This window comes from Aquila chrysaetos, chromosome 4, assembly GCF_900496995.4.
Source record: "Aquila chrysaetos chrysaetos chromosome 4, bAquChr1.4, whole genome shotgun sequence".
NCBI lineage: Eukaryota > Metazoa > Chordata > Aves > Accipitriformes > Accipitridae > Aquila > Aquila chrysaetos.
Genome location: NC_044007.1, coordinates 15,853,167 through 15,880,009, shown reverse-complemented (window position 1 = coordinate 15,880,009; position 26,843 = coordinate 15,853,167). Strand labels below are relative to the sequence as shown.

The window sequence follows — 26,843 nt, the reverse complement described above, 5'->3', positions numbered from 1 at the left end:
TAAACATCTCGAACAAAATTTTTAAAAAGCATGTTTCTGTTGGGGAGGAGGGAGAGCACTATGTACATGCCCAGTTTTCAGATAAATTATGTTTAAAATAAAAACTGGCCTGAAACATCAGAATACTAGTGAGTATGGTGTGCCAAAAACACATACCACCATCTGATGGCACCTCAAACAGATTCATCTAGTCATTAACTTCATATGTATCCTGAAGTGACAATATTTTGTATAAACAGCTCTCTTGCTTAAGAAAATAAGCTGGTTTTGTTGAGTAGGAGCAAACACCTTTCCTAGTAAGTAGACAGATCACCTTCCGTAACATCTATACAGTACACTAAGTTTTTGTAATCTGTACCTTATATGTGTTTATCATGAAATACTGTCTACCATGATGGAGCACACAATGATAAAGTATTTTTAGTAATTTTTAAAAAGCATACAAAGCATGTTCCTCTGAAAAAAAGGGAGGGGGCTGGTATGCTTTAGCTCTTCACATGAAGAACTACTTAAGGCTCAAAAAATTAGACATTTCACAGCTATTTCCTTCATTTTTAGAAAAGGAAAGCCATGGTTTAATATGAAGGGAGAGGATTAGTCCACCAAAGCCTAAGGGAAAAAAAAAGTTTAAAAAAATCTTTAACAGAAGACACAAACTGAAAATAAAAATTACCAAATGTTCTAGAACACATGCCCACATTTTGATTTTGTAGTGTTATGTAACTGAAAAATTGAAAATCAGATTAGGTGACACAAGGCAAAAGATTACTATCTTCTCCTCCAAAGCACAGATTATTACCAATTTATGGTGAAATACATTCATTGTTGTCAGATGTTCAGCAACTGTGTTACTGGGAGCCACAGAAAAGCCTACATGAAACACTGTATCTGCATTTCTGGCATGACTAAGGGAACACATACATTATGTTTCCATACAAAAGTTCTCTCTTTACTTAGGTTAGCAGCAGGAGTTATTTTAAAGAACGACACATTTCCCTCACTGTCAAAAACTTGCAGGTCCTCAGGGTCTCTCACGGAGGTAAAATAATCACTTAGCACACAGTTCATCAAATTTCTCAAATGCTGTTTTTATGCATTGAATCAAATCCTTCAATTTTTACAATGTAGGAAATAAACATACCCATTTTAGCCTTATCTTCATGAAAAGAGAGACTATGCTCAAAAAGAAAGACCATACTTTGCCTTATAACTTCTACTTCCCATCACCATTTCAGCCCCACTAAATTACAAGTCACACCACAGTAAAGACATTATTTCTTCATGCACAAATTCTCTTCTCTCTCTCCACTTCTTATTGCTGTGATCTCTCTTAACCAATTTAATGCCCATATTTCTTTCCCTTGTCCCTGCTGCTTAAGTTTTGCCTGTTTACTTATGCAACTCTCACTGAGCAAATACAAAAGTAGTAAATTACCATCTTGTAAACATAAAAGTAGTAAGCTATCATCTTCTGCATTTCTCTCAAGTATTACTCGCTGACATGCTTTGCCAATCCTTCCTTGCATTCTTCTTTCTATTTATCGCTGGGGACCAAAGCTAATCCATCTAAAATTTTCTCCAAAAGCCTACTAATGACATTCTTTTTCCCAGTATAAATTGTAGGTAAACATTACCTAGTGGCCCATTTACTACTTAAAATTAATAACCTACTTGGCCTGTTGAAGTCCCAGTATGTAACTGTTTGGCACATCTCTATTCCTCAGCAGAATGGACTTGTAATACTATTTGACTGCTATGATATCAATTAATTACCACATAAAGTCTTTATGATATAGAATCATATAATTTCCATTGTGTTATGTAAAAATTATTTATTATCAATAAAAATAAGAACATCTACTTCTAACAGCAATGTTTCTTATGTATTTATTTTAAAGTATAAATTAATAAAATGTAACCTGCAAATCAATATTGAGCTGCAGTGAGACTACTACTGCCTTACTCTTCTTGGGAATAAAATCTAATTAACTTGCACTAAAAGTAGCCAGTTCAGTTAAAAAAAAAAAAAAATCTCCTCCAGGGCTGAATCATTAAATACTAAAAACTTAATTTCCAGCCCACTGTGAAGGGAAACAGCAAATATGTGTTTCAAATAGGTCAGCTGGATTATTTTCTGTAAAGACAATAAAACTACCTGCAAAGAGGTACATTTTCTTGGGCATTATTATTTTGTGAACTCTTTTGTAGAAGAGGCAAATACATCTGTCCTTCAAATGAGCCATCCAAGCTTTTAAAAGAAGTCTCTTCATATTTCTGGGGTTTTCTGCATCTTTTAAAAATAATTGTGTAAAGCATTTGGGAGGCCCTACTACTTAGCATGATACCAATTTAAGAGAAGGAAACAACATGTTCTTTTGCCAGATTCCAAATCAACTTGATGTCCAGGCCAGGAACAAAGAACCACCATGCTCTCAGATAACAATTTAATAAAATTTGTGGCATCTGAAGTAGCAATCTTTACCTCAGCATGATACTCACAGGCATCAAATTTAATAAAATGACCCCAATAAAAGTTAATCAGAAGTGTTTAAATGTATTGGCAATAAAACAAATTTTATGGCCAGCAGAGTCAGTTATCTTCTGTGTGACAAATTAACTGAGCACTGAAAATGGGCGATGCATCAGTACCATTTCTACAATGAAAAACGTATGCAAGTCAGTCAGGAGAGAAACCCCACGCATAAGCAGCAGAGAAATGAATAAAACCCCCACAACACCACACATTTTGTACTACACAGAAGACAAAAACAACCAAAGGTGTTTGTTTTTCTTCAAGATGACCATAACTTTACTGAGGCTACAGCAACAGCTACTCCAATAATGCCTGCTCTTTAATTACATCCCAAATGCAGAACAAGTACCATTAAACACTAGAAGAAAACAGCTATGGTCAGAAGGTTTGTAACTATCACGACAAGGGATTAATTCCGCCCAGCTATCTATCACACAAGTTTGAATGCTTACCGGTATGAACCTCTGAAATTTGTAACATACCTAATGTGACCCTAATTAACTTTCTTGGAGTTAGGATGGTAAGCCAGAGTGAGCTGGTTAATGCTACATGTATGAAATACATTACAAGAGTAAAAGCATAATTTTTTAAATCAGCATCAGCAGATGCATCTAGCTCAAAACCACTCAACTTGTTTTTTTGAACAAAGCTGGTAAGTTTTCTCCCTGGAAACAATCCATTACCTTTCCCATGACAACAGTCATCCTTCTGCCATCTAAAAAGCTTCTAAAATTGTCTCCTGTAACAAAGACAAGCTTTGTACACCTCGATCTCTCTTTAAGAAACTAGTTAAATTATGTTCAGCTCTAGTTGCTCTTATTTTAAGGAAGATGTACTGTATAGCTTAGCTAAATGTGATGTAGATCAGAAAAGTAGAACAACTACACAGTAGGTTTGGGGTTAAAAAAAAAAAGAGGTAAATAACAAAAATTTTGTTTATCTTGAATACTTGACCTTACGATTTTGCCTTGCAGCATGAGATGCATTATTGCCTATTAAGGAACAGAAGAAAAAATATTTTATCTTGTGAGACAACAGCAGCTGAAATGAAAGATTAAAACCAATCATCAGTCTTGTCACGTCTGCAGTGTCTTAAGGGAAAGTCCTGTTTACTTTTTTCTTTTTCTTCTCCAAAGCCGAGGTCAAAAAATGTGTTTTGCTTATTGAGCATAAGGCTAATACCAGCTTTCTTTCACCAGCTCTCACTGTCCAGCGTCTTAAAAAAGAAGAAAGTCACTACTAATAAGAACTGGTACACGTAATAAGGAAATCACATTTCATGAAGGTGGGGGGGGGGTGTATGCAGTGTCCATTTTTATCCATGTGCACTTCAAACCAGAATGAAAATTGTCATCGTTCCAAAAAATTTTGAAGTACATTTCTATCTTAAGAATGACTATTCTCAGTTGCTTTTGTACAGATAGCTTTTTATATATACTATTACAAAGGATGCAGCCTGTAGCACTGTTTCCCTAGAAGATAAATTTAATTTTCATATTCTAACACCTCTTCAACCAAATACCCAGTGTATCCTTTCCCAGCACATATTAACTTCTACTTACTCCTATCTTTATAACCAGTATAGACAAGCAGGAATTTTATACAGACATGGTTATAACAATTAAAAAGATGGCTCCAATTGTTTTATTCCTAACGTGAAAAAAGGCCAATTGGGAATAAACTAACTGTGAAAGTTTTCTCTGGGCCACTGAGAGGTATGTTCATACACTAAAAGAGAAATGCAATTTCATTTAATGTTTGTAAGTTCTAACACAGACAAAGCCATCCCTTAACATGAGCATTACTAGTTAGTAGTGTCTAGCTCACCTAGCATTGCTAGACCATCACCAGCAACACACACATTTAGCGAATGAGCATGGCAACTCAGGCACTACAGGATTACTGGTTTATGATTTCTCTAAGTGACAAGAACAATAAGAAACATAGGGAGAAGTTTAAGGCAGCTGCATGCTGAGGAGAATGGGAAGAAAGTCAAAAGACTTCAATTCTTTTCATGGTAAAACTCTGCTCTGCAGTACCTAAACAAGATGGACAAGTTGCAGTGCTTATAACTCACAGTTGAAAGAGCACTTCGTTTCCCTTTCCAGCAGTTGCCTACAGCTGCCACCTGTAAGACCACAGTTCAAAGGACCACAGGGAAAAAACACCGGAAAGGAACCCACACAACTGAAGAGCTGGAGGAGCAAGAACCACCAAGAATCAGTTACTGTCTTTTGTCTAGGGAAATTAAGTGTTGTGATGTTAGACACTCCAAAATTAGCACGAGACAAACTTCACAGGTTTCTCCCACAACTACCCAGGCATCCCAAAGGTTACTTAAATTCTTCTATGCATCAGTTTCTTTAACTGTAAACTAGTGATAGTTTACCTCACAGAGAGGTTATGAGGCAATTAACTGATCATAAAGAGTGCCAAGATCCTCAAATGAAAGGTGCTATGCAAGTGCAGGGTATTAATCTCACACTCTAGGTACAAATCATTCTCTTATCCCACCTTCTACCTAGTGTTGGCAGCTTTACAACCATTTAAACTCTCTACTACATACGTTGGCTAGGTTCCCCACAGCAGACATCTTAGACACAGTGCACTTTTGTGGTTCAGCTACCTACACTTTCCTGCATAAAACAGGGCGTTTGGTTCAAGACATCTGCAGCTTCAGGTAGACTGCCCAAATACACAGCTTTCAAGCTGCATACAGACATTGAGTTTTTGGCTGCAGTACTAGAGATCCATGAAACTTCTGTCAGCTGCATGTAACAGATATGTTGCCAGATACCATCTAACTTGCATAAAAGCTGTAGCATAGAAGGAGCAAAAAGAACCACTGGTGATCTTTGTAAGTTTAACTTTTAATTGCATACTTTTCAAAATGTGCATTAGTTCTATAACCAGTTAGAATGCTTATACTTCGCTCATCATAACATTATTTAAATAATGGATTAGATGAAGATTTCCTTCCAAATTAATAAAACAATCTTAAGTTTGGAGCAGGCAGTAACATAAACACTGGCAAATTCACAGTCATGATTCACCAGTGATACGGATCCAGCAGAGGTAGCAAAAAGGACAGTGCAGCAAAGAGAAAGTGCTTTTATCAGCCTGGTCTACAGGTCAGAAGATCAAGTAGAGAAAAGGTTTCAAAGCAGGAAGTGCAAGGGAAATAGAGCAGCAGTGCAAGCAAGGGCCGATCTGCTCCATGTTAACAGGACAAGCTGGGGGAGGGAAAGAGAAAGATCAAGGAGAGAGACAAAAATAGTCATAAATCAAGTTACCCTAATGCCATCATCTGGATAGGAGATGGGAGAGACTTTAGAAAAGAGGTGACGGCAAAAGTTAATTTACCATAAAGCAATATTACTTATGTCTTTTTGTATGGAAAAGTAAAACACTTTAGAAAGTTAAAGAAAAAACAGCATTTGTAAGGTTCCAGATAGGATGGAAGAACAGCAGTTTAGGAGTCTGCACGTGTGGATGACATGATGACAACAAAGCCGATTCAAAGACAGCCTGGTGGGACACTACGAAGGAAATGCAAAACAAACCATAATGATGATCAAAGTTACACAACACTGGCTAAATCCACTTTAGTTCTGCATGCGCTATAGCTTCTAGTTATGATTTACTAGTATAAACAAAGCCTTTTTTTTTTTTTTCTTCCAGCAGCTCAGAAGTGCTTTGTAGTTCCCCAGGCCTGAAACCAAGGTCCTTTCCATTCTTTTCTTCCAAGTCTCTTTTGAGAATTTTTCCCTTTTCACAGAGCCAACAGCAATAGCATTTTATAGATGTTCAGTGCCCTATACACCTTTCTGCTGTACAGAGACAAAAAGAAGCACACATATACATTTACAGAAGTCCTGACTGGAGAACAAAAGCATTCTGGGAGCAAAAATACCAACGGCGCTTCTAAATATTTAATACTTTTTAAATTAAACAACTGCTGAAGTGTTTAATATCACCTGATCAATTATGTTGTTCACATCACGATATACCAATTCTATTCCTACATAATAAAAATGGGGGCTTTGTTAACTTCTAAGAGTTTGAATGGTTTTATAGACAAAATACATTTAGTATTCATAAATAAATTTAGTGAAAGCTTTAGTTATTCAACCACATCTATAATTCTCTTAACACTTCTAGCCATTTCTTGATAAAACCAGAATGGTGATCTTGTTTTTTATCAAGATATGACAGTGGTCTTTCATGAGACAGGAAGTCGTATTACTTTATTCCCATAACAGTTTCCTGTAATTTAAAAAAAAAAAAAAAAGGGGGGGGGGGGCCCTTACCTGAGCCAAAGATCTGCAAGATCATACTAGGAAATGAAAACAAAAAAGTCTACCTAAGCTGAAGGCCCAGAATTTAGCAGCACATTTCCTAACAACGGCTTATACGACAGTGTGCTGTTACAAGTAACTACCACTATTTTTATCCAAGTTTACAATAAACAAATCATTCGATCAACTAGTTTCCATGCTTAAACACACACATTTGGCAGAAAAAGTATCATGGAAGTTGTGTCACTACTCTAACTAACTTAAAAAAAGGGTTAACGGGAATTGGGTGTGTACATTAATATTACGCTTTGACACTTGAATATAAAAATTGACTGCTACAATTTGCTTTATTTTTCCAATACCTTTTTAACATTAAGTGGAGTACCACAGTTGAGAACTGATCCAGACAGAAATAGACTCATTGTGAAAGGTATTTGGGAGTCTCTTAAATACATGGGCTAGGTCCAGATAACCACAGGCAGTCACTGATCCATCCCCATTTATATGACACTTCCCAGTTCATGCCTGTACAAGGGAGGGCTCAGCTACAGATCTCGCTAGAATAACTGCTCACACAAACCGTGCGAGCGGGACCCCTGCCCACTCAGGACCACGCAGCAGCACTAACTACAAACCAGCCAGAGCCCTTGCTAATTGCAGCAGCAAAACTAGGAGTTATAGGACTTAGGTTCATACAAGTCAGTCCAGCATCTCCTGTGGACACATGTTTGAAGAGGTTTGCTTAAGCTTTGAAGCGAGTTGAAGAACAGTGACACAACAATAAGAACTTCTGAAGAAAGGAGATGTGAAATAAGCAAGAAGGATATATACACTGCATGCATATGACCTGAAAATACAGGCCTACTGCTATTTTAACTAAGATTACAGCATTTCTTTGAATGCAAAAAATGTCAACAGTAAAACTAATAATTAAATAGCGTAATAATTAAACTTTATTTGTTCTGAAAGAGAAAATATGGATTAATGAAACAGTTGCTTGCATATATTTAATGAACATTAAATTTTACACTCACATTGCTAAAAAATATCATGAAAAAAAATTAGATTTTACAGGAAAATACAAATGAGGAAGCTTTAACTTTTGTATGTAATCTGGAAACAAAAAAAAAAAAAAAACCAAAATCAAACATTTAAAAGTGGGAAGGATTTGCCCTATTTCCCCCACCACCCCAATAATCCTCCCCAAATGACCTATTCTCATTTTATAATGTAGTGTCAAAAGGGTAAAAAACTGCAACACATACAATTGAGTAAAATGCCAAATAATGAAAAGTCAAACATTATTTCTTCTTTATACTACTCTGAGATACTTGAACTACAGCATTTGAGATGGTTTTATACAAACTCCGGTCTTCCATTTCATAACCCTAAATATTTTCAATGAAATCAAACCACCTTCACATCAACCCCTGCACAAATGAAGACTTCCACGTATAGGGGGGTATATGGAAAATGTTACCAAACAAGTTGATCAAATTACAGATGTTGAAATGCAAAGATTTTTAGTCATTTAAAAGTCTCTTTCAAATTCAGGATAAATACGATATCAAAATCATAGCGACAGAGCCAAAAGTCATTTGATAGCTGTTTCCTCCCATTATATACTGTTTGTAGCAAGCATTTGGCTAACATGTCCTTTAAGACCTCCCCAGACTTCCCTTCAACCTGCAATAGCATACCACTACCTTTATGGTGTTTCTCCTCATGACTCACCCTTGATAAAAGTTAAACCCACTGCTTCTTCTCGCAGCCATCTTGGACACAGGAAGAAAATATTTTCTTCTTCTTCTGCAGAAACCTTTTTCTTAATGGAGACTTAATCAAATGTCCCTTCACATTGTCTACTCTGAAGAACCCAAAACCACACAAGAGAAAGAAAAATCCCAGTTAAGAACCATTGTCAACCTTACTATTAAACACTAGCTGTTATTCTGTTACATAAAAAGTAGCAGATAAACTCAGCAAGAAAAGTAGTATTGTTAGAGGCTGGACAATATGCTTAACCATCCACAACCAAACCAAATACACAGATGCTATCAAACAAGCAGTTCTCCTAGCTCTGCCAATCAGCAAAGCCTCGAAAAGTTACAACCTAGGCATTTTGTATATCGTGATGGTTTTATTTCATGTCTACAAAACTGCATCAAAATTTTATTAAGAGAAAGAATAAAGACAGATATTTCCCATATTCAAGTTATTAAGATGGATCTGATTTTATTAATTTATTAGCAAGAATGAGCAGGATCAGAGGACAGACTTAAGTGTTCCTTCTTTCATGTTAAGTGCCGCTTAAACGCATGAAGGGAAAACAAAGGAAAATCATAAGGAGCATGTTTGCATCATACAGAGGGTAGTGCTGGGAACCCAAAGCTGGACCAGAACCCAGCTGTTTCACAGTGCAACGCAGAGCTGGGCACACCGCCCAGAGTCGTGCTTACTTGTGACACTAGCTCCTGAGGGACACGGCTGCAGAATGCTAACGTATACACATCCTTACTTGTGTCCACCCTGATCCCTCCACCGGAGGTGGCAGCACACCACTCCACGTGAATTCCTCTGTCTGCTCCCAGCAAGCGTGAGTTATTACCATTGCTCTCCATGGCACGATGCAGATGTGCCCCACATCCACTGAAAATCATCTACTGCTCTACTTTCAGATTACAGGCCTTGTTTAACAGGTGCTTTTGTTCCAAGGTTGGCAAGTTGAACTAGCATCTCTCCCATACCAATTTCTGATTTGAGTACTGTCTTGGTTTTTGCAACCCCTCTTTGTATTGTGTCAGATTAAAATCTAAATCACAGCAATGACAAGGAATATTGACACTATAAACAGACAACTCTTTATTTAAAGTTGTGATCAAAGCATCAAGTAGCCTAATAAAACCCAGGTGGCTCTAGCGTATCATATGCCATACTCATTATTTCAAGTGGACCATTTAATAGATTTCCAGGTGACAACAAAAGAAGGTTTGTGGCCAATTCTTTCATTTCTGGCTCTGCTTATGTATCTGGTGCCTTTTGATAAGAAGGTCTAATTAAAAAAAGTTTAAAAGTACTTATTTTAAGAGTCAGGCTTTTTGTCACAGTTGGGAAAACCACAGAAACCAATGTGGCTTGGTATTATTCACTATCTACATAAAGCTTAGCTAATTACAAAGGAGACACCAAATGACTCATGTTTGCCGTAGTTTTCTGTGGGCCAATGTGTTTGTCCTGGAAAGTCCAAAAAATTTAATGGCAGCTTTAAGAGACTTAACCTGCAAGTTTCAATTAAAAACACAGTCAATATTTTTAGCTACTTTTCAAAGTCTTTACCTTTAAAAGCAGTATAAGCTCTGACAGCAAGCAGACAAAAAAAAGATTATTTGACATTTATACTTCATTTCAACTTTGTGCTTTATGCATCCAAATACATCAATTAATTTTTCGCTTGAAACTTCATTATAAGAAAAGTGGCTTGGAAGAATCAGCCAAACATCACAGAATGGAGCACTGTGAATAACAGGAACGCATTTTCAAATGTAATTTTAAAAAGTAAAACCAAGAGCTCAAATTTCTACATTTGAGGACGGAGGTACTTTTTTTTTTTTTAAATCTACACCACTGCATCAAAGTAGAATTTTACAAGGAACTCTGTCATCCCTCACCCTGCCATTCATTATTTCAAGTAGTGTCTTGCTTCCCCCCCTCCCTCCAAGCACATTTAATTTCTGACCCACTATTTCAATTCCTTTTCAAACAAAAGAGTGGATAAAGTTTTTGCATGGAAATCAGGTCTAGAAGTCTAACATCTTTAAAACGCTATGGTATTTAGCCTTCCAAACCCCATTTGCCTTTCAGTTATAACTGAAATTTTAGTTTCCAAATTCGCCAGGTAGAGATGCCAATATTCCACTGAAAGCCATTAAGACCTGGACACCTACACTCCTGTGCCGTTTCTAAAATGTCTGAGCAAGTATGTGTTTGTACAATGTTTAGGACACCCAGAGCCAGCTAACGCCTCCAGGCATGAGCACAGTAAAGCATAAATCACATTGCGCTTCCTAGTTTGAGAGCTACACAGCTTTCAGGACGGGAGCACTAACCTTGTTCCAATTTACATCTAAACACGTCTTACTCCCACTCATCACTCCGTCTCCTCGGCATACCTCTTATCTTCAGCACTTGGTGCCTATTGGAAACCATCACTCTATGCCTCCAGTTGTAGTTTCTGTAAGTTGATCAATCCCAAACCAATTCTCAACTGTCTTTTCATTTAGTCTTCCATCAGTAACACACGACTCAATGATTTTTGACACTGTACTACTCGAACAAGCACATGACCAAAAGACAAAAGAAAAAACAAAAAGCCAAACCCCACACCCAAACCAAACTTCCAAGGAGACATTTCATTCCTTTTTTTTTTTTTTTTTTGAAATTATTCTTCCTATTCCTGAGGAGAACTGCCATGTTTGGTCTAGTTCCTGAATACTTGGTGCTGTGACCTTGTCTGTCATATATATGATGAACTACATATCTAGAGAGAAACATATCAAGTCTAGGGAATCATCCTCAGTAGAATTAAAATAATAATAAAAAAATCCTGCCCTTGTAGCTTTAGTTATTCCTTGTGGGACTCAGGAATATATTTTTCAACTACAAGAACCAGTAGGCTCAGGGGATGAAGACCTTCAGAATTCCCTGAGTAACAAAGACCTCCATTTTTAAGAGTGCTTGTTGCTCTACTGTGTGAGAAAGGCTTTCCAGCCTCAGTGTGTACCAGGAGTGGCACCCAGTGTCCAAACTGCATCCTTACAACAGCGTCTTCAATTCCCTTCTCAAATGTTATTCTTCCCTCATTCCTTTCTCCCAGGCTGCAGCCACAGAAAATCAGCAGCTCTATGCTTAAACTATACATTTGATAAAGCATACTTTAAGTAAAGCAGTTTAAATAAAGCTTTTGCCACTGTTTTAATCAACAGTGCATAAATGAATCAAATTTTCAACTATTTAATGTGAACAAATATCAAGTCTGATAAAACACTTCAATTAAGCCATACAGCTACAGATTTAAACTCTGAATGAAATCGTTTCCGCGGACTATGGTCTTTCAACTGTACTCAACAACTGACTGAACAGCCACAAGCTGATTTATTCCCAATCACTGGTATTGCTTTAACAACCCAAACCTGTTTTCCTAAACACGCTTTGTTAGAGCAGAACTAAAAATCACTTAAAGAATTAGAAAAAAACAAAACAAACCTATTTTCATGTTTTGCAGCTACACAGTATTTCAAAGATGAGCTATTGTGCTTGGTTAAGACAACTGAGTAAAAATGAGAGTAACAAATCCAGCAAATAAAGTCCTTTTGTTTCCTCCCAAAATTGATCAGAGCAATAAAATTTAGGTTTAAACAAGATTCAACACCTAGAGTAAGCTAAAAAGAAAGCTTCAGCAAAAGCTACAATTTCTACTTTTTTTTCTTTCACTATCACAAACAGTTCAGAGTTGCACAAACTGGATTAAGACAGAACAATGATTACAACGATTATCCTAAAGCATTAAACAGCTATCACTCTATCGGTAGGTAAGAACACAGTATGGAGCAATACAAACTGCTAAAAAGAAAAAAAGAACCAAAAAAAAAAAAAAACCAAAAAAGAACATGCTGCGGGGAAAAGAAAGAAAGAAAAAAAAATCTATTTCCATCTACATGTGAAAGTCAAATTGCAAATACCCCTTTCAGTAATTTTGCCAAACTTCAGCTGATCGGTTTTCCTGTTTCACTAATATCAAAACTTAAACCCCACCACAACCGCTCTCCCCTCAAACAATGAAGCCTAGTGTTGACCACCTTACTATCTGCCTTGCATGTGCTAGTTTGAGGAACATTACATGCACCTCTTCAGGAGTCAAATGCCTTACAGCTAAGTGAAATTCTGAGCTCATGAGAACGTAAAAGATTAGATCTCGGTTATACTGCAAGTATCTCTGAACCAGCTTTTCTTTCTCAACCAAAGGCACAAAACTGGCACAATTTAAGAGTTTATCGAGAACTCTAAAATACTGGTGTTCAGTGTCTATAGTGCCTCCCTAACTTACCCCTCTAATTTCTCGCTGCATAAATGCACGCTGTAAAAGCTCCAAGATATATTGCATGGATTAGGTTTTTACTTATATATAAATATATATATACACATGTATAAATATAAATATATTTTAATATATATATATATTCACACACATATTGAATAGCACAGTCAAATCTTGTCAAATTACTTCCCCGTTAAGATTTATTTTATTTTGTTTCAATGAGACTTCCACTTGCAAAAACATGCATACATTGCACAGCAAATATATCTCTGTTAGGTGCCTAATATGGCCAGGGAAACCATTTTGATTATTCTGTGCCCGCTTATGCATTGTCCTACAAAACAATAAGATAGAACAGCAAGAAACTAGCAATTAAGAGAGTCTGAATGCACATCGGGAATCACTAAAATCCACACTAGCCAAGTCAGGAACAATATGACTGATGAATAGGCCATATTATATTAGGGTTGTTAGCAAGTGTTAAAAAATTATCCTTAGCAGATGTCCCTTATGACCTAAATATATCGCACAAAGAACATGCCTGTCTTGTTTTCTAAAAAAGTTTTAAGAAATCTTTCCATTTCTATTATTGACTAAAACTCCACAATGCTGCATGTTGGCTATAAATATGTGCATCGAGGATTTATCACACTAAACCTACAAAAACGTACGAGTATTTTACTGAAGAGTAAACAATCTATTTTAATGTGTATTTTTCTACTGCATGAATTTACGCTGAACTGAAGCATGTAATCCAATAAAAGAAATCAAACTGTGTATTCAGCAAACACTGAAACAAAAGACAAGCTGCATACTACAGCAACTTCTCGACCAACGCACCACAAACCAAAATATAGTAAATGTCTTGAAGTTAGATGGGTGAGAACAACCTTATCTGCGATAAATACATTTTGTAGATACAATTGATAAGGAGTTACATAAATTTAAGCTACTAAACACTATTACATATGCAGCTATGCACACCCTGCTCATCTTCAGTAGAGCTTTAACGAAGTTTTTATTGCCTTAAATTTTGCTGTTAAGATTCTATACACTGGCTTACCAGTCTACAGTTAAATGCAACATTTGCTCACTTTGAGCTTTCTCAGTTTCTCCATATATTTTTGACTGCACCACTGGATTTAACAACATACATTAATCATAGACAAGTAATGCTAAAATATAGATCTAAACTTAAACTCTACTAAGGATTTTTCTCTTTTCAATCAAAGGCTTTGTGAATCTATTTCTTATCCCTTGAACTCCACTGCTGCAGTAGGTGTCCTGTTAGCAAAATGGATTTCAAGTCCCTTCCTCAAGTATTCAATTCGATATTCAGTACTGAACCTTGGGCCAGTAACACATCTCTGTCTATCCATCAATAAAATAAATATGAACGCTATAAACAAAAAAAGGTGCGACTTGGGTTTAATGTGTTTTATACCTTCAATATGTATAATTTTCTTCTAGAAGAGAATAATGCTACATAATTTTTCCAGATTATGCATTTGAGAAATCCATAAAACATTATGGAACAAGAAACAAGAACCAAAAATTTTTTTCTTAATTTACTACTACTACTTATTTCAATCAGTTTCTATTACTTTTCACCCAGATGTATTGGTTTGAATTGTTGTTCAATAGAACTATAGGCATTTCCTTCATTTTGGTTCTCAGAAAAAAATATTAGCACATGGGCTTTGTTCATTTTGCCGTGCTTTTCTTCAGCTCCCTCAAGTTTATTGCAGCATTCTTCGGGGAAGGAAATGGCTAAATACTTGCATTAGCAAAAAAGGAAAGGAGGGGGAATGGAAAGAGGTAATAAGAAGGTGTTAAAAGAGCACTCTCTTCCTCTTGGTCCAGTCACACTAGAAGTGTTACCAAAAGAACAAACGAGCATAGAGTCAAAATATCTGTCCAAAGCTACGAGGGAAACACAGGGACCACAAGCAATCAGTCTCTAAAGAAAGGACACGCTACAGACCAAAAGAACACACACAAAAAGCACAGAGTGATTGATCCAGGCAGCCCAATGGAAATGTCCACTCCTGTAGCATGTTGTCTAAGACTGAAGACTCATAATCAAGGATAAAGAAGTAGAAAGTTTTTTACCAGAAATGACAACACTGTCTTTACACAGCCTGGGCTTCCTTCTGGATGAAGCTCTACTTCCTCCAAACACAGAGGTAGCCTAAAGCTTCTACTTTTCTAACCTGTAGGCACCCAAGAAGACACCTACCTCAGCTGGGTAAGATGAATACAGGATCTACCAGGATGTCTACTATATGTTCTAGCAATTGCCTGAAAAAACTCTCTTTCCTTAAAATACTAATGGTTATATCCAGGCTTTACTCCTGAATTGTGGTACTGCAAAATTTAAATGCTCAGTAAATGATAGAGTACATCCCGGAGGGGGGGGGGGGGGGGGCAACCAACAACAAACAGCACATTTCATCTTTGCCATATGTTCACAGCAATATCGTTTCAGAAACTAATCTGTAGTAGAGCAGCTAAAAGAATTACTTGGGAGACTCTGCTTTTAATAGGAACTAGCACATTAGATATTGTTTACCATAATATTTCCAGAAGTTAATGATAAAATATAAACATGAGGTCATTTGCATCTGTGTGATTTCAAGTGTGGGGGAATATAAAATATTTTCATATTTCAGAGTTCTTGCATGTTCCCAAAACTGAACAAGTAATATATTAAATGAATCTGTAAAAATCAAATAACCTTCAGATTTTTTGTAACTCATCAAAAATTGTTTTAAAAAACTTTTGGGTACTCAGGATAAATAACCTGTGCATTTTCTCTCCCCTAATAAACAGTAAGCATAAGGCTTAATGTTTTCACATCACTATCACAAACTATAATACAGGCATCAAATTCACAGATTGATGCCTGAAATCAAAGAACAGATATTAAACACCTGAATATTCTTTTATTATTTAATTGGTTATCCTCTTCTGTGCACTTTACTGTCTTTAGTCAGAGTTGAGCTGATCACATTAGAAAGAAAAATCAAATTCAGAATAGCTCACTTGTAATATTTTACCTAAATTGCAGAAAATAAAAAAAGGAATTGGGCTTTCATATTGCTGATTACATAAAAATGAATGAGTTTCTGCAAGTGTTACAGAACTACATGAAATATCCATATAGCAAACTAAATGATTGTATACCATGATTATAAATAAAGAATACAGTTAAGGTAGAACACAAACCATGAAGTAAAAATCTCCTGGCTACAAGTTCAAAACTTGCGTATAGTAAAATGGTTGAATGCAAAACTGAGCTCGATACAGTCTTCCAGCTCATTCTAATGCTGCTAAAAGATAGTTACATACAGCAAACTACCTATCACTTAAAACAGACACTTCTCTGACTTCATTTTTAGGATTGCTAAATGATTATTCTTAAGCATAACTTTCAGTTAAGTTCAGCATGAAAGTTTATTAGATATGTTAATATCCATTGCAATCATGGATCATTTAAAAAAAACAAAAAACCAAACAAACTATGACTGAATTTTTCAGAATCTAGGCAGACACAATGTTTTTATGTTTAAAATTACTCAAGGAAAAATGCCATTAAATATGTTTTCTTAAAAAAAAGATACAAGATAGTAAGTGTTTCTGCATTTAAAAGCAAATTACAGTAAATTCTTTTGCAGCAAAATCTTAATGGAACTGGATTTAAATAAAACTTTAATATGCCTGGTGCTTTACAGAGCAAAATTATTTCTCTTTTTTGATTCAAAATTAGATGTTGAACAAAAGGATTTACCTACCACTTTAAAGCATTGCCTCTACAGTAATAAAAAAAAAAAGCAATAAACAAAGCATTTCAGGCAATACTATCAGAAAAGGAAAAGTTTATGTGCAGTTTTTAAGTCTACACAGTCCAGCAGTATAAACCTACTTAAATAAGCTAAAAAAGATCCATCACAAGTGCTATCTCCTCTTTGTTACACGTGGTAGAATTAGGAAGTGAAGAAGAGAACCTGCAAAACAAGAAAGCTCCCGTTCTGCTTTTAGGATACATGCACACACACAAAAGCCTCTGAATCAAATTCTACCCATCTATATAGCTCCTTAGAACTCGCAGCACATTTAGGCTGGATTAAGAAACGAAAAAACATTGAGTCAGTAGAGCTGCATTTAATTCCATGCACTTCGCAACGTATTTTCGGAATTCATTTGTGTAAAAGATTATATGAACCTTATGAGATGAAAGCAATTTTTATCCCTCTTCTGCCTGCAAGCCCCAGGTTTCCTGGCTCCGAAAGCAGCCCAGCCCGGAGGCTGGTGTGCTGGGCAGGAGTGCCCTCTAACGGGGGCTCCGCCGGGACTGCCGGCTCCCACGCTGCTCTCAGTCCACAGCCCCATTGAAGGGAGCTTCCAAATCCAGGCGAGGACACGTACGCGTACTCTTCACGTTCCTCCGCTGTACTTACGGTAATTATAAAGCACTTTTTCTTAGGACTCGTTACAAAAACACACTCTGGGGTACGTTGCTTTAGCTGATGCAGACAAGTCCACGTATCCACACGTACAGGGCACTTTAGACTGTGTCCTGAAAAGTAGCCTCTTAGCTGAATTTCTTCTTCTTTGCCCAATAAAGACAAAAGCCTCCAGTAGAGATAAGTTGGCACAGCATAAAAACTTATGCAAAACGTTTAACATGCTGCATGCCTGCTACTCCACTGAAACATTACAATTACGCGAAGAGTGTCAATATTAGTTTCCTTTTAGGAAACAAATCAAGAACTCGCACTTAGTGACAGGTAAAGTATAAAATAACTTAGGTGTGATTAGCAGCTTTATTAAAGAACCTTGATTATATGATACATCTTATTACATGGCAATTAAGCACACCTAATAACCAACCTCTCTGTCAATCAGTATAATCCAGTATCAGTTCTGGCAACCCACAAAAAAAATCCACAATATGGAAGACTAGATGAGACTGTTTTGCATGTTCAACAACTGACCATCCACCCTCTGTCATAATCATCTGAATTCCTTATATAAATTAATCCTTACCAAGTCTACAGACTATTTCATGAGTTCTTTACACCCAAATGATAAAGAAAAAAATCCAACTTAAACTTCAATAACCTTTTTACATAGAGCACAAAGTGAAACTTCATAAATGCATGCACAAACCTGATGGGCTTTTGCCAGCACTTAGTAATTGAAAAGTCAACATTTACATAGTATAGCTTTCTTCCTAAATTACTATAGGAACTTACAAAAAACACGGTTGAGGAATTCAGATAAACGCTCTACAACTGGAGCCAGAACCAAGGCTGTAATTTAGGAGCTTTTGGGTCATCTGTTCCTGTGCTTAGTGAAATAAAAACTTAAATTTCATATAACTGTATGTCTTCATTTCATAAACATTCCATTTTCTTACAGTAAAAGACAATACAAGAACTTCTCTTTTTGCCAACTGTTATACCTAAAGAGAATAAACCTAAACACAAAAAAAAACCAGAAAAAAAATTGTCAGCTAAAATTCCGCCTGCCTGTTCAGAGCACAGTTACAGCATGCTCAAGTTCTGTCCTGCAACAATGTAAGAGAAATAAGAGATATGGCTACAATGACAAACCTTCGAGTTACAATACTAGCAGATTTAAAATGGGAATAACTGGAAGTTGCTTTCACAAGAAAAACTGACAAAATTTAGCCTTGACAGAAGCCTTTAGAGGAAGCAGATGGATCAACACAGCTAGAGGGCTGTGATTTAATGACATCAGGACTTCTACAGCAATACTAGCAAAAGAAATCAATCTTCACAGAGTCTATTAGGTACCTATAGGTATATACATACTGTCTGGGAGATTCTGGTTTGACCATACAGGACTTTCAAGCACCTTAGGGGTTCATACTACCTCTCCGGTTGTACTCACAAGGCTGTGGAGCTACACTATTAACTTCATAAAAGAAAAAATACAAAACTCTAGAAGACAGTAGCCTTTTTTATTAAGATGCTTTTTAAAAAGGCAAAACAGTCCACCAAACACCATCACACCTATGCACTGAGACACAGTATGCTGGAAAGCGTAAGAGCTCATGTGACTTCGGTCTTGAAGCCCCTATAATGTCAAACCGGTGTAGCAAACCACAGGCTTCACTTCAAGAAATGCAACCTCAAGAACAAGTCCTCCAATAAAACAGGAGGGGCCTTAACGCAGCCAACACTCACTGCATTCTCACTGCAGTAGGCAACAGTTCAACAGCACGCATTCAGTTCATTGCTTTATCTTAAATTAACTTTTCTAAGCATGTTCCTTTTAGCTACCTGAAGCCCTCTGCTTCTGCAAGGATCACATATCGCAGGTCACTGTACTGGCAACACTGGAGGTAAGGCTCAGCGGTATGAACTGCTGCTACCCCTAGCCAATTAAAACCCTGAAAAAGTACTATATAAGAGCCATGACACATTTCTCCATATGCAACTGCATTCATTTGACACTAAATAGAAGCCACAAACAAAGAAAATGGTAAGTGTTTTCATGGAAATGTTACGTTATGTTATTTCTAGTTGTTACTAACTGATGATACAACTATATACAACCTACAGCACAGAAAAATACAGGTACTAGCATCTTTAATCATCTAGATACTTCTAACCTGAAAACTGAAAAATAAAATTAACCTTCTCAGGTAAGAAAGTAAAAATCACTTTGGGGGTGGGGGAGGGGAGAAGGCAGCATCACCTTTTCATCAGTAGCATTTCAGAGGGAATCTAATGAAAACTCTGCATAGTTATAAAAGAAGAAAAAGTTACAACCTTGTAGAACTTATTTTTATGTATAATCATATAACTGTCTTGAAGTTTCTATTGGCATAATTACCACAGCACTTAATTTATTATCTCAGCTTTGTAGTAAGGTACTAAAATCTATCAGGTTGAAATAAAATCTGTTTCAAAATACCTTATCAAAATAATGTCTCACAAGATCTATAATGAATTACAAGACGTATACTACATTTCTAACTGTTGCTTTCCATGAAAGGAATATAAATTTCCTTTAAATAGGGAGAAGAGCTACTCAACGACTAGCACTGAAGATAAAAACAATGAAGTGCAAAGGATTGAACTTAACATGTCGCTTAGAGACACAATTTATAGTCAAGAATAATACATTTATTTCTTAGGAAGAAAATACACCTCATGCATTACACCTTTTTTGTAAACCTTAGCTGAAAGAAAGCAAAACTATGCTCAGACAAAAGTTTAGAAGTGCCCTGAAGTGAAAGTAATTCTCAGAAAAAGACAAGCTAAGGTACTGACTGCATCATTTCACAGAAGTGCCCAAGCCAAAAATCCTCAGAATAGAAATCTGATTTTCCCTAAACAACAGTTGAATCCACGGGATGGGGGGGGGGGGGGGGGGGGGGGGGGGGGAGGAGGCACAGGATTAGGGGTTGTACATGTACATAACTGAAAAGTATCCCCTTAAAGATCTGTGTTTTGAGAAATAAATTCAATACCTACCAGGATTTAAGTGTACGAGTAATAAGGAAACAGTTATCTGAAAAGTAAATGCCTGACCAAAACTACAGAGTGCAGCCCCAAAATATCAAACATTCGGGTTGAAGCATCTTTTGCTGAAGACACAACAACATACCCGTCCTGCAATTTTCCTCCATTAGCTTACATATCATCAACTAAACTTCACCTACAGATTTCTAACACAGAGAGCTGGGTTGAACCCTCCCACCTCCTCCAAAAATCTTGTGCTGCAGCAGGCCAACCTAAGTGTTTAAGACTTCCCTGATAGGAAAATCTTAAAAAAAATTACACTTTGTAAAAAGAATCATAGGAAGATGACACTGCAGGAGAAACTTTCTAAGATGAAAAACAACTGTGGATTCATAAATGGTAGACAGTCCTCCCAGATTTGTAACAACAATTACTGAAAGCTAAAAAAACCTCTCCTGTTTTCTCTAATTTCTAGAAATAATCCAATTCAAACTGCACTAAAAAAAGTTCTTGCCCTAGAAGAACAAGTTTGGGCATGGTTGTTTTCTTTTTTAAATCAAAAATTTCATTTTTGAAGGAATTCTGTTGCATCAAATAGTCAAAACTTAGTATTATCTCAGGCATTACCAGCAAGAGACAAAATGGCACCATAACAAAAGCATATCTAAGCATATCTGAAGAAATGGTTGCTGTTGCTAAAAAGTTAGAAATGCATCTTTATCAAACTGATTCTTAAAATGTCATGCATACCTATTTCAAGTTCAAATTAAGGATATTTTCTTAGCACCCTCAAAAATGTATTTTATATTAGATTTGCTCAGTTTAAAAGAGGAAAACATTAGCTTAAATGTGTCTTGCCAATTATCCAACAGTTTGTTTGCTCAAATATCACCCTCCTGTACATAAGCTCAATTCTTTTAACAACGATCACCTCAACACCACACGGCAAATGAGTATTTTTCAGGTGACTTGTTCCTAGAGCTCCTGCAAAATGATATAGAAGAAATTATTTTTTGGGTGCATTCATTCAATTCTCAGCATAGCACATTAGGAGTTTGTGAACAGATAACCACATCATGGTTGCTCCCTGTTTCCTCCTCTCAGGAGAAGGGCAGCTGGGGTAGTGTGGTCCCTCAGCCAGTGCAACAGTACCTGCATTAACGTAACACCAACTATGACCAAAGTCCCCTAAGAAATGCTTTCTGCAAGCCCAGAAACTTGGAATCTCAATAGGATTATTCCTATTCCCAAATCTTACACTGGGGAGGGGGGGAACAAAACAAAACAAAAAAACGCACCAAACACTAAGGAAGAAGAAAAAGACAACACAATGTTATTCTGACCAAAGAGAACAACACTGACTATCATTCCGGGTGATGGAGGCACTGAAGTTCTAAGACCCTTATACTTTCCTTCCGTATCTCTGGGCCTGAATTTGTGCAAATAAATAAAGCCAGTTATGATACTGATGTAACATACAAGTCTTGGGCAGAAGGAGGTGCCCTGTTTGGTTTGGGTTTTAGCATCCTGGATTTTAAGGTTCTGGCATATAACAAGAGGCTTCTCTGCTGAGTATCTGTATCTAGAAGAAAAAAGAATCTTTTGAAAATCTGGCAGGATGCTTGCGTAAGGAAACAGCTCCAGGGAAAACAAACAAGGAGTATTTATAAAACATTATTGTTTTTCACATTGGCAAGACAGAAGACAACGCTATATAGAGCCTGAAAAGGTACCTAACATTCAAACTGGCAACCTCAACAGCCATTTTGTTTGGGTTTTCATCTTTCCTAGCCTCTATCACATAGGTCAAAGGGCTGAACAGGCCCTCAGTAAAGGGAATACAGAATGAACATGAGTGCTGTGCATTTCCTGAATGGTTCAGCCTATTTAACTGTATTTCACTGAGAAGAATACAGAGAGAACCTCTCTGTGACCCATACGGTAGAGGCTAGGGAAGATGAAAAACTAATACAAAATGGCTCTTGAGGTTGGCTTATAGGGTTCAGCACAGGCAAGCTCCCTGACCTGGCTACAAATTCCCTACCACTGCTAGAGGCATGCATCAGCGTCACTGTGATAGGTTCACTTTCCACTCTGGCTAGAGTTTGCTCTTCTTTCTGTGCCTGCAGCATAAGAACAGCAGGTTGACAAGCTAAGGCATCCAGGTGAGGGAAGCTCCACAAGCATTGCCTTTTGCACCTTGCTTAATGCCAGGATTATTGCCTACTTGCTAAAAAGTGAAAAAGAAAGACTGGTAACAAGAGTCACTTGCTTGGAATGAAGTTTCTCCCAAGCAGGAACAGTTTAACCTTGCATACCAGATCACAGGCTTACAGCTTCAGCATGGTAGTCATCATATGGTGAGATGAATTCATCTCTGAAACTAAGAAGTTTATTTCACTCCTTGCTTGCCTATCAGCTACTTGGAAATAATTCAGCCATTCTCTACAGAAAAAAAACTGAAGCATGGGCTCCAATTAAAAATTTAGATTACTCTAATCCTTTGAAGAACTCCAGAAGAGAAGGAATCTTTAAAACATCTTTTAGGCTTTAATAAAATACAGTTTTGAGTCAAGCACCATATTAATGTAGGCCAATTAAGATCCCCTTGTGTTTTGCTGCCTTTTTTTTTTTTTTAAATATAGCAAATTGTATAATCCCACAACAGAAGCAACAAACAGCTAAGAAACCTTACCAAGTTGCAAAGAACTCTTAAAAACCATCTCTGTTTTAAAGGCAGGGTCCGACATTCTTTTGTAATAAGATAAAAGATTAATTTAATAATATTTAATCTCATTATAAGCAAGAAAAAGCAGTTTATACTTAAAGATTAAGTAATCTTGCTGAAACTGAATTATCAAAATTAGATAGAATCAAGCTTCCAACCGCAACTACTCTGACTATATTGTCTCTTCAGTTACTCTTGAAGTTAAACTGTCTCTCTTTAAGCCCTAACAAAGTGTTTCTACTAGTATCATTAAATACACACACACAGAAATATATAACCAAGATTAGAATTGTAAGCCTTTTGAGTTTATTTTACAAATTTTATACAGCGGCAATAACAAAACATTACTAGGACCAGCAAGGAAACACCGAGACACATAGAAACCACTGATGCTACCTCTAGCTCACTTGGAAAAGCAAAAATATCACCCAGATTTCAAGTTAACCAGTGCCTCTTAAACTTAAAAAGCTCTGCTCTTCAGGCTTTCAAAGAGTATTTAACGCATACAAATAAATCCACAGAGAGGCAATCTATATGCCTGACTACATAAATGTGCATTTATATATACATACACATGTACACACACAGCCATTTTCATAAAAAACTTTAAAGTCTATACGAACTACAGACTGGCAACTTATGTAACTTCCTGTGTGGACAGTCTTATTCCAAAATAAGAGTGTCCATATAATACAGTATTTATCCCTATAATTTTCCTTACATTGACAAGATTTCAGTTGGATATGCAGGATGGCATTGCAAGTAACTCATTGATACCTCAAGTCAAATAAAAACACTCTCTGATCACATACAAGCTTCTGTTCACTGTGGGGGGGGAATCCTTTTTTGCACATATGGATTTTTTTTTTTTTTCCTTAAAGTTTTGCAAAACTGTAACCATTACCTTCATCAAAGTCTGCATCATCTTCTGTATGCTGAGGGAAAGGGAAGCAATTTGTAATTTCAAGTCTGTCATCCACCACAAGACCCAGCAGCACTCCCTGGACCACTTCATTGCCCTGTCCTTCTTCTTGGTAATGTTTAATGATCTTTAACACAACCTACAACACAAAGACAAGAAAGCCATGTTATACAATGGGTATTTTTAATCCTCAAACTATATATTTGGGATTTTTAAATTGTTGAACTGTTGCATAAATTAGAGCTGCAAACCAAGTGAACTACTGGCTTAAACACCAGCAATTTTAATACAGGTTGAAGAACTGGAGGCCATCCTAATATTACAGGAGAATAAAAAAGACCATTAAATGAATGGTCAAAATGCAGTTTTAAACCAATTTTCTGAAACATCCTTCTAAAATGAAATATTGATCTTTTTTACTTTACCTTGTTACTGTAACTGTTAAAAGCTATCTTGCAGGGGCAATAAGCTCCCTCCTGAGGGAAACACTGCACAAGAAACTATCAAAACACCTTGAAAGTAACTGCAGAAACTGGTAGGAATTTTTTAAAAGGCACAAAATGCATCAAATTTCAGTTGCATTAACCTTCAAAATTACACCCCATTGCAGTTTTACTTCAGATGATAATGTAATTTATATTTTTGTAAACTATGTGTCATATGATATTCAAGAATAAGGAATGATAAAAGAAAGAAAAAAAGAGCACAAATTACTCATCATATTTTTAATACAATTCTCACTTCCTTCCCTAAATCTGAACTCTACAATGAACAGTTCTCAAGAGATGATACTGTAAATTGGAACAGTATGAAGAAAACCACTCAAAAATAGTCAATCATTTGCTAGAAAAGCTTTCACTTAAGTAAAATTTTATGCTTAACAACAAGAACCAGAACAAGATAAGACACTAACCACAAACACAGAATTGAAAGAACTTATGCTTTGTCCAGCATAAGTGGGTTTTATTTCACTAAACCCTAATCCATCCAAGCAAAATACAACAGAAAATGCCTGATGACTATGTTGTCATTAAAGCAATACTACTTTAATGTCTGTTGGCAAACAGGCTAACCTAATGGATTTCAGCTCAACCACGCCAAGAACAGATTTTGTACAAACACTGGTATTTAGTGAACATTCGGGGCGGGGGGGGGGGGGGGGGGGGGGGGGGGGGGCAAGGCAGTTAAGCTTACATTTATACTTCAGGAACATATATTTATCCCTAGCTTTCTCCTTGGTTGTTTAGCAGAACTTTATGTCACAATTTTAAAAACACCACTAATGAATTAAAGCACCACAAATAGCTTAAATGGAAGAAAAAGGTGACTAGAAAAGAAATTCTTTACAAATACATTGCCCTCTTGGGGTAAAACAGGAAAACAAGAGCTTCATATACAGCCTGCTTTGGGGAAGGTGGGGGACAATGGAAAAGAAATACCTTTTTCCAACTAAGTTGGATATAAGTGTCAAACAGGACTAACACCCCCTGGCTCCTTGTTTATTCACAATATCACTCACTTGTGCTTTCTCTTGCATCTAGATAGACTAGGATTGAAGCTTCTCAATCACAGGTAGGTAACACTGTTTCACCCCAATACACATTCGCATCTGCCCCTCAAGTCCTTTGAATCCGTACCTTTTTATCCAATTTGTTAAAACAGATCTACAGAGCACAAAGAGATACTTCGGTTATATAAATCTCATTTCATGGGAAAATGGGAAGGAAATTAAGATCAGCGGGCAGTGAAGTAGAATTTAACAGTGCTGAAAGCAGTACAGCAAACACCTGTTCAAGATCACCTGGATGTAGAAGATGAATGTCTCCTACCAAAGAGCCAGCATATAAATAATATTGAACTTGCATTTAGAGCAAAGTTAAGATTTATCATATATTTGCCATAAGCCCTGCTTTCCACAGTCAAGGAATCCATAACTAACCGGACAGATTACAGCACAGCAGGCTCTCTGCCTACTATAAAATATAACTACTCTCACCATCTTGACAATCTTGTAAGTTTCACCTTTTCTGGTATTTTTCTGCTCATTTGCTCTTGAGTTTTCTATGCATACTGACTGTCCCTGTTACTGTGAATCCTGTTTGCCTGTCTGATTCCATTGCAGGAGCATTTGTGATACGGTGCCAATTTCATCACAGCATTTCTGATGATAATTGCTCACAGAAAGCAGCAGCAAATGAAAAGAGCATGGGCTGTCACAGAATATCACTGATTTTTCAGGGAGATAGAACTAGGAGTTCAAAACTCTTAAATGCTAACCAGATACCCCAATACACAATGAAGTTATTACATGAGTCTGCAGTTTTCAATCTCCAGCCTGAAGACCACAGCAGATATTATCCAGGGAGATACAGACCCCAATTTAGGCCTACCTGCAAGCTTGTTTTCTAACAGAGTCTGAGAAAGGTAGCAGAGAGGGTCATGAACTCACTAATTTAAATTTCACACCCACTAGCAAGCTGCAGAAGTTCAGGTTTATGACTGCACTGGAAAACACATTAGCTACTGAAATAATTTATAAAAAGATAAATAAACAAGTCTGAGAAATGCATCCAGTGACACATGATTCTTGTTTTCATTTTGTTCTTTGTTCTGGAGAGTTTTATTTAGCACATAAGACACAAGTCTTTAGAATAGCAGGCTCTTAAACTTGGATTGAAAAACCTTCCGTCAAAATACTACCATATGACCAAGAGGCAAACATTGCACTGGAACTTGTGTTTCAGTACTAAAACCAGATCATCAAGTGTA

General features: G+C 36.7%; 1 protein-coding gene across 1 annotated transcript in view; it reads right to left on the bottom strand.

The window, feature by feature from the left end:
• EIF3H (eukaryotic translation initiation factor 3 subunit H) overlaps positions 1–26,843 on the bottom strand; it is an 88,240-nt gene that overhangs the window by 42,330 nt on the left and 19,067 nt on the right. Inside the window, exon 2 of the mRNA XM_030012245.1 lies at positions 24,057–24,213. Coding sequence (XP_029868105.1) covers positions 24,057–24,213 — 157 coding nt within the window. The remainder of the gene's footprint in view (positions 1–24,056; positions 24,214–26,843) is intronic.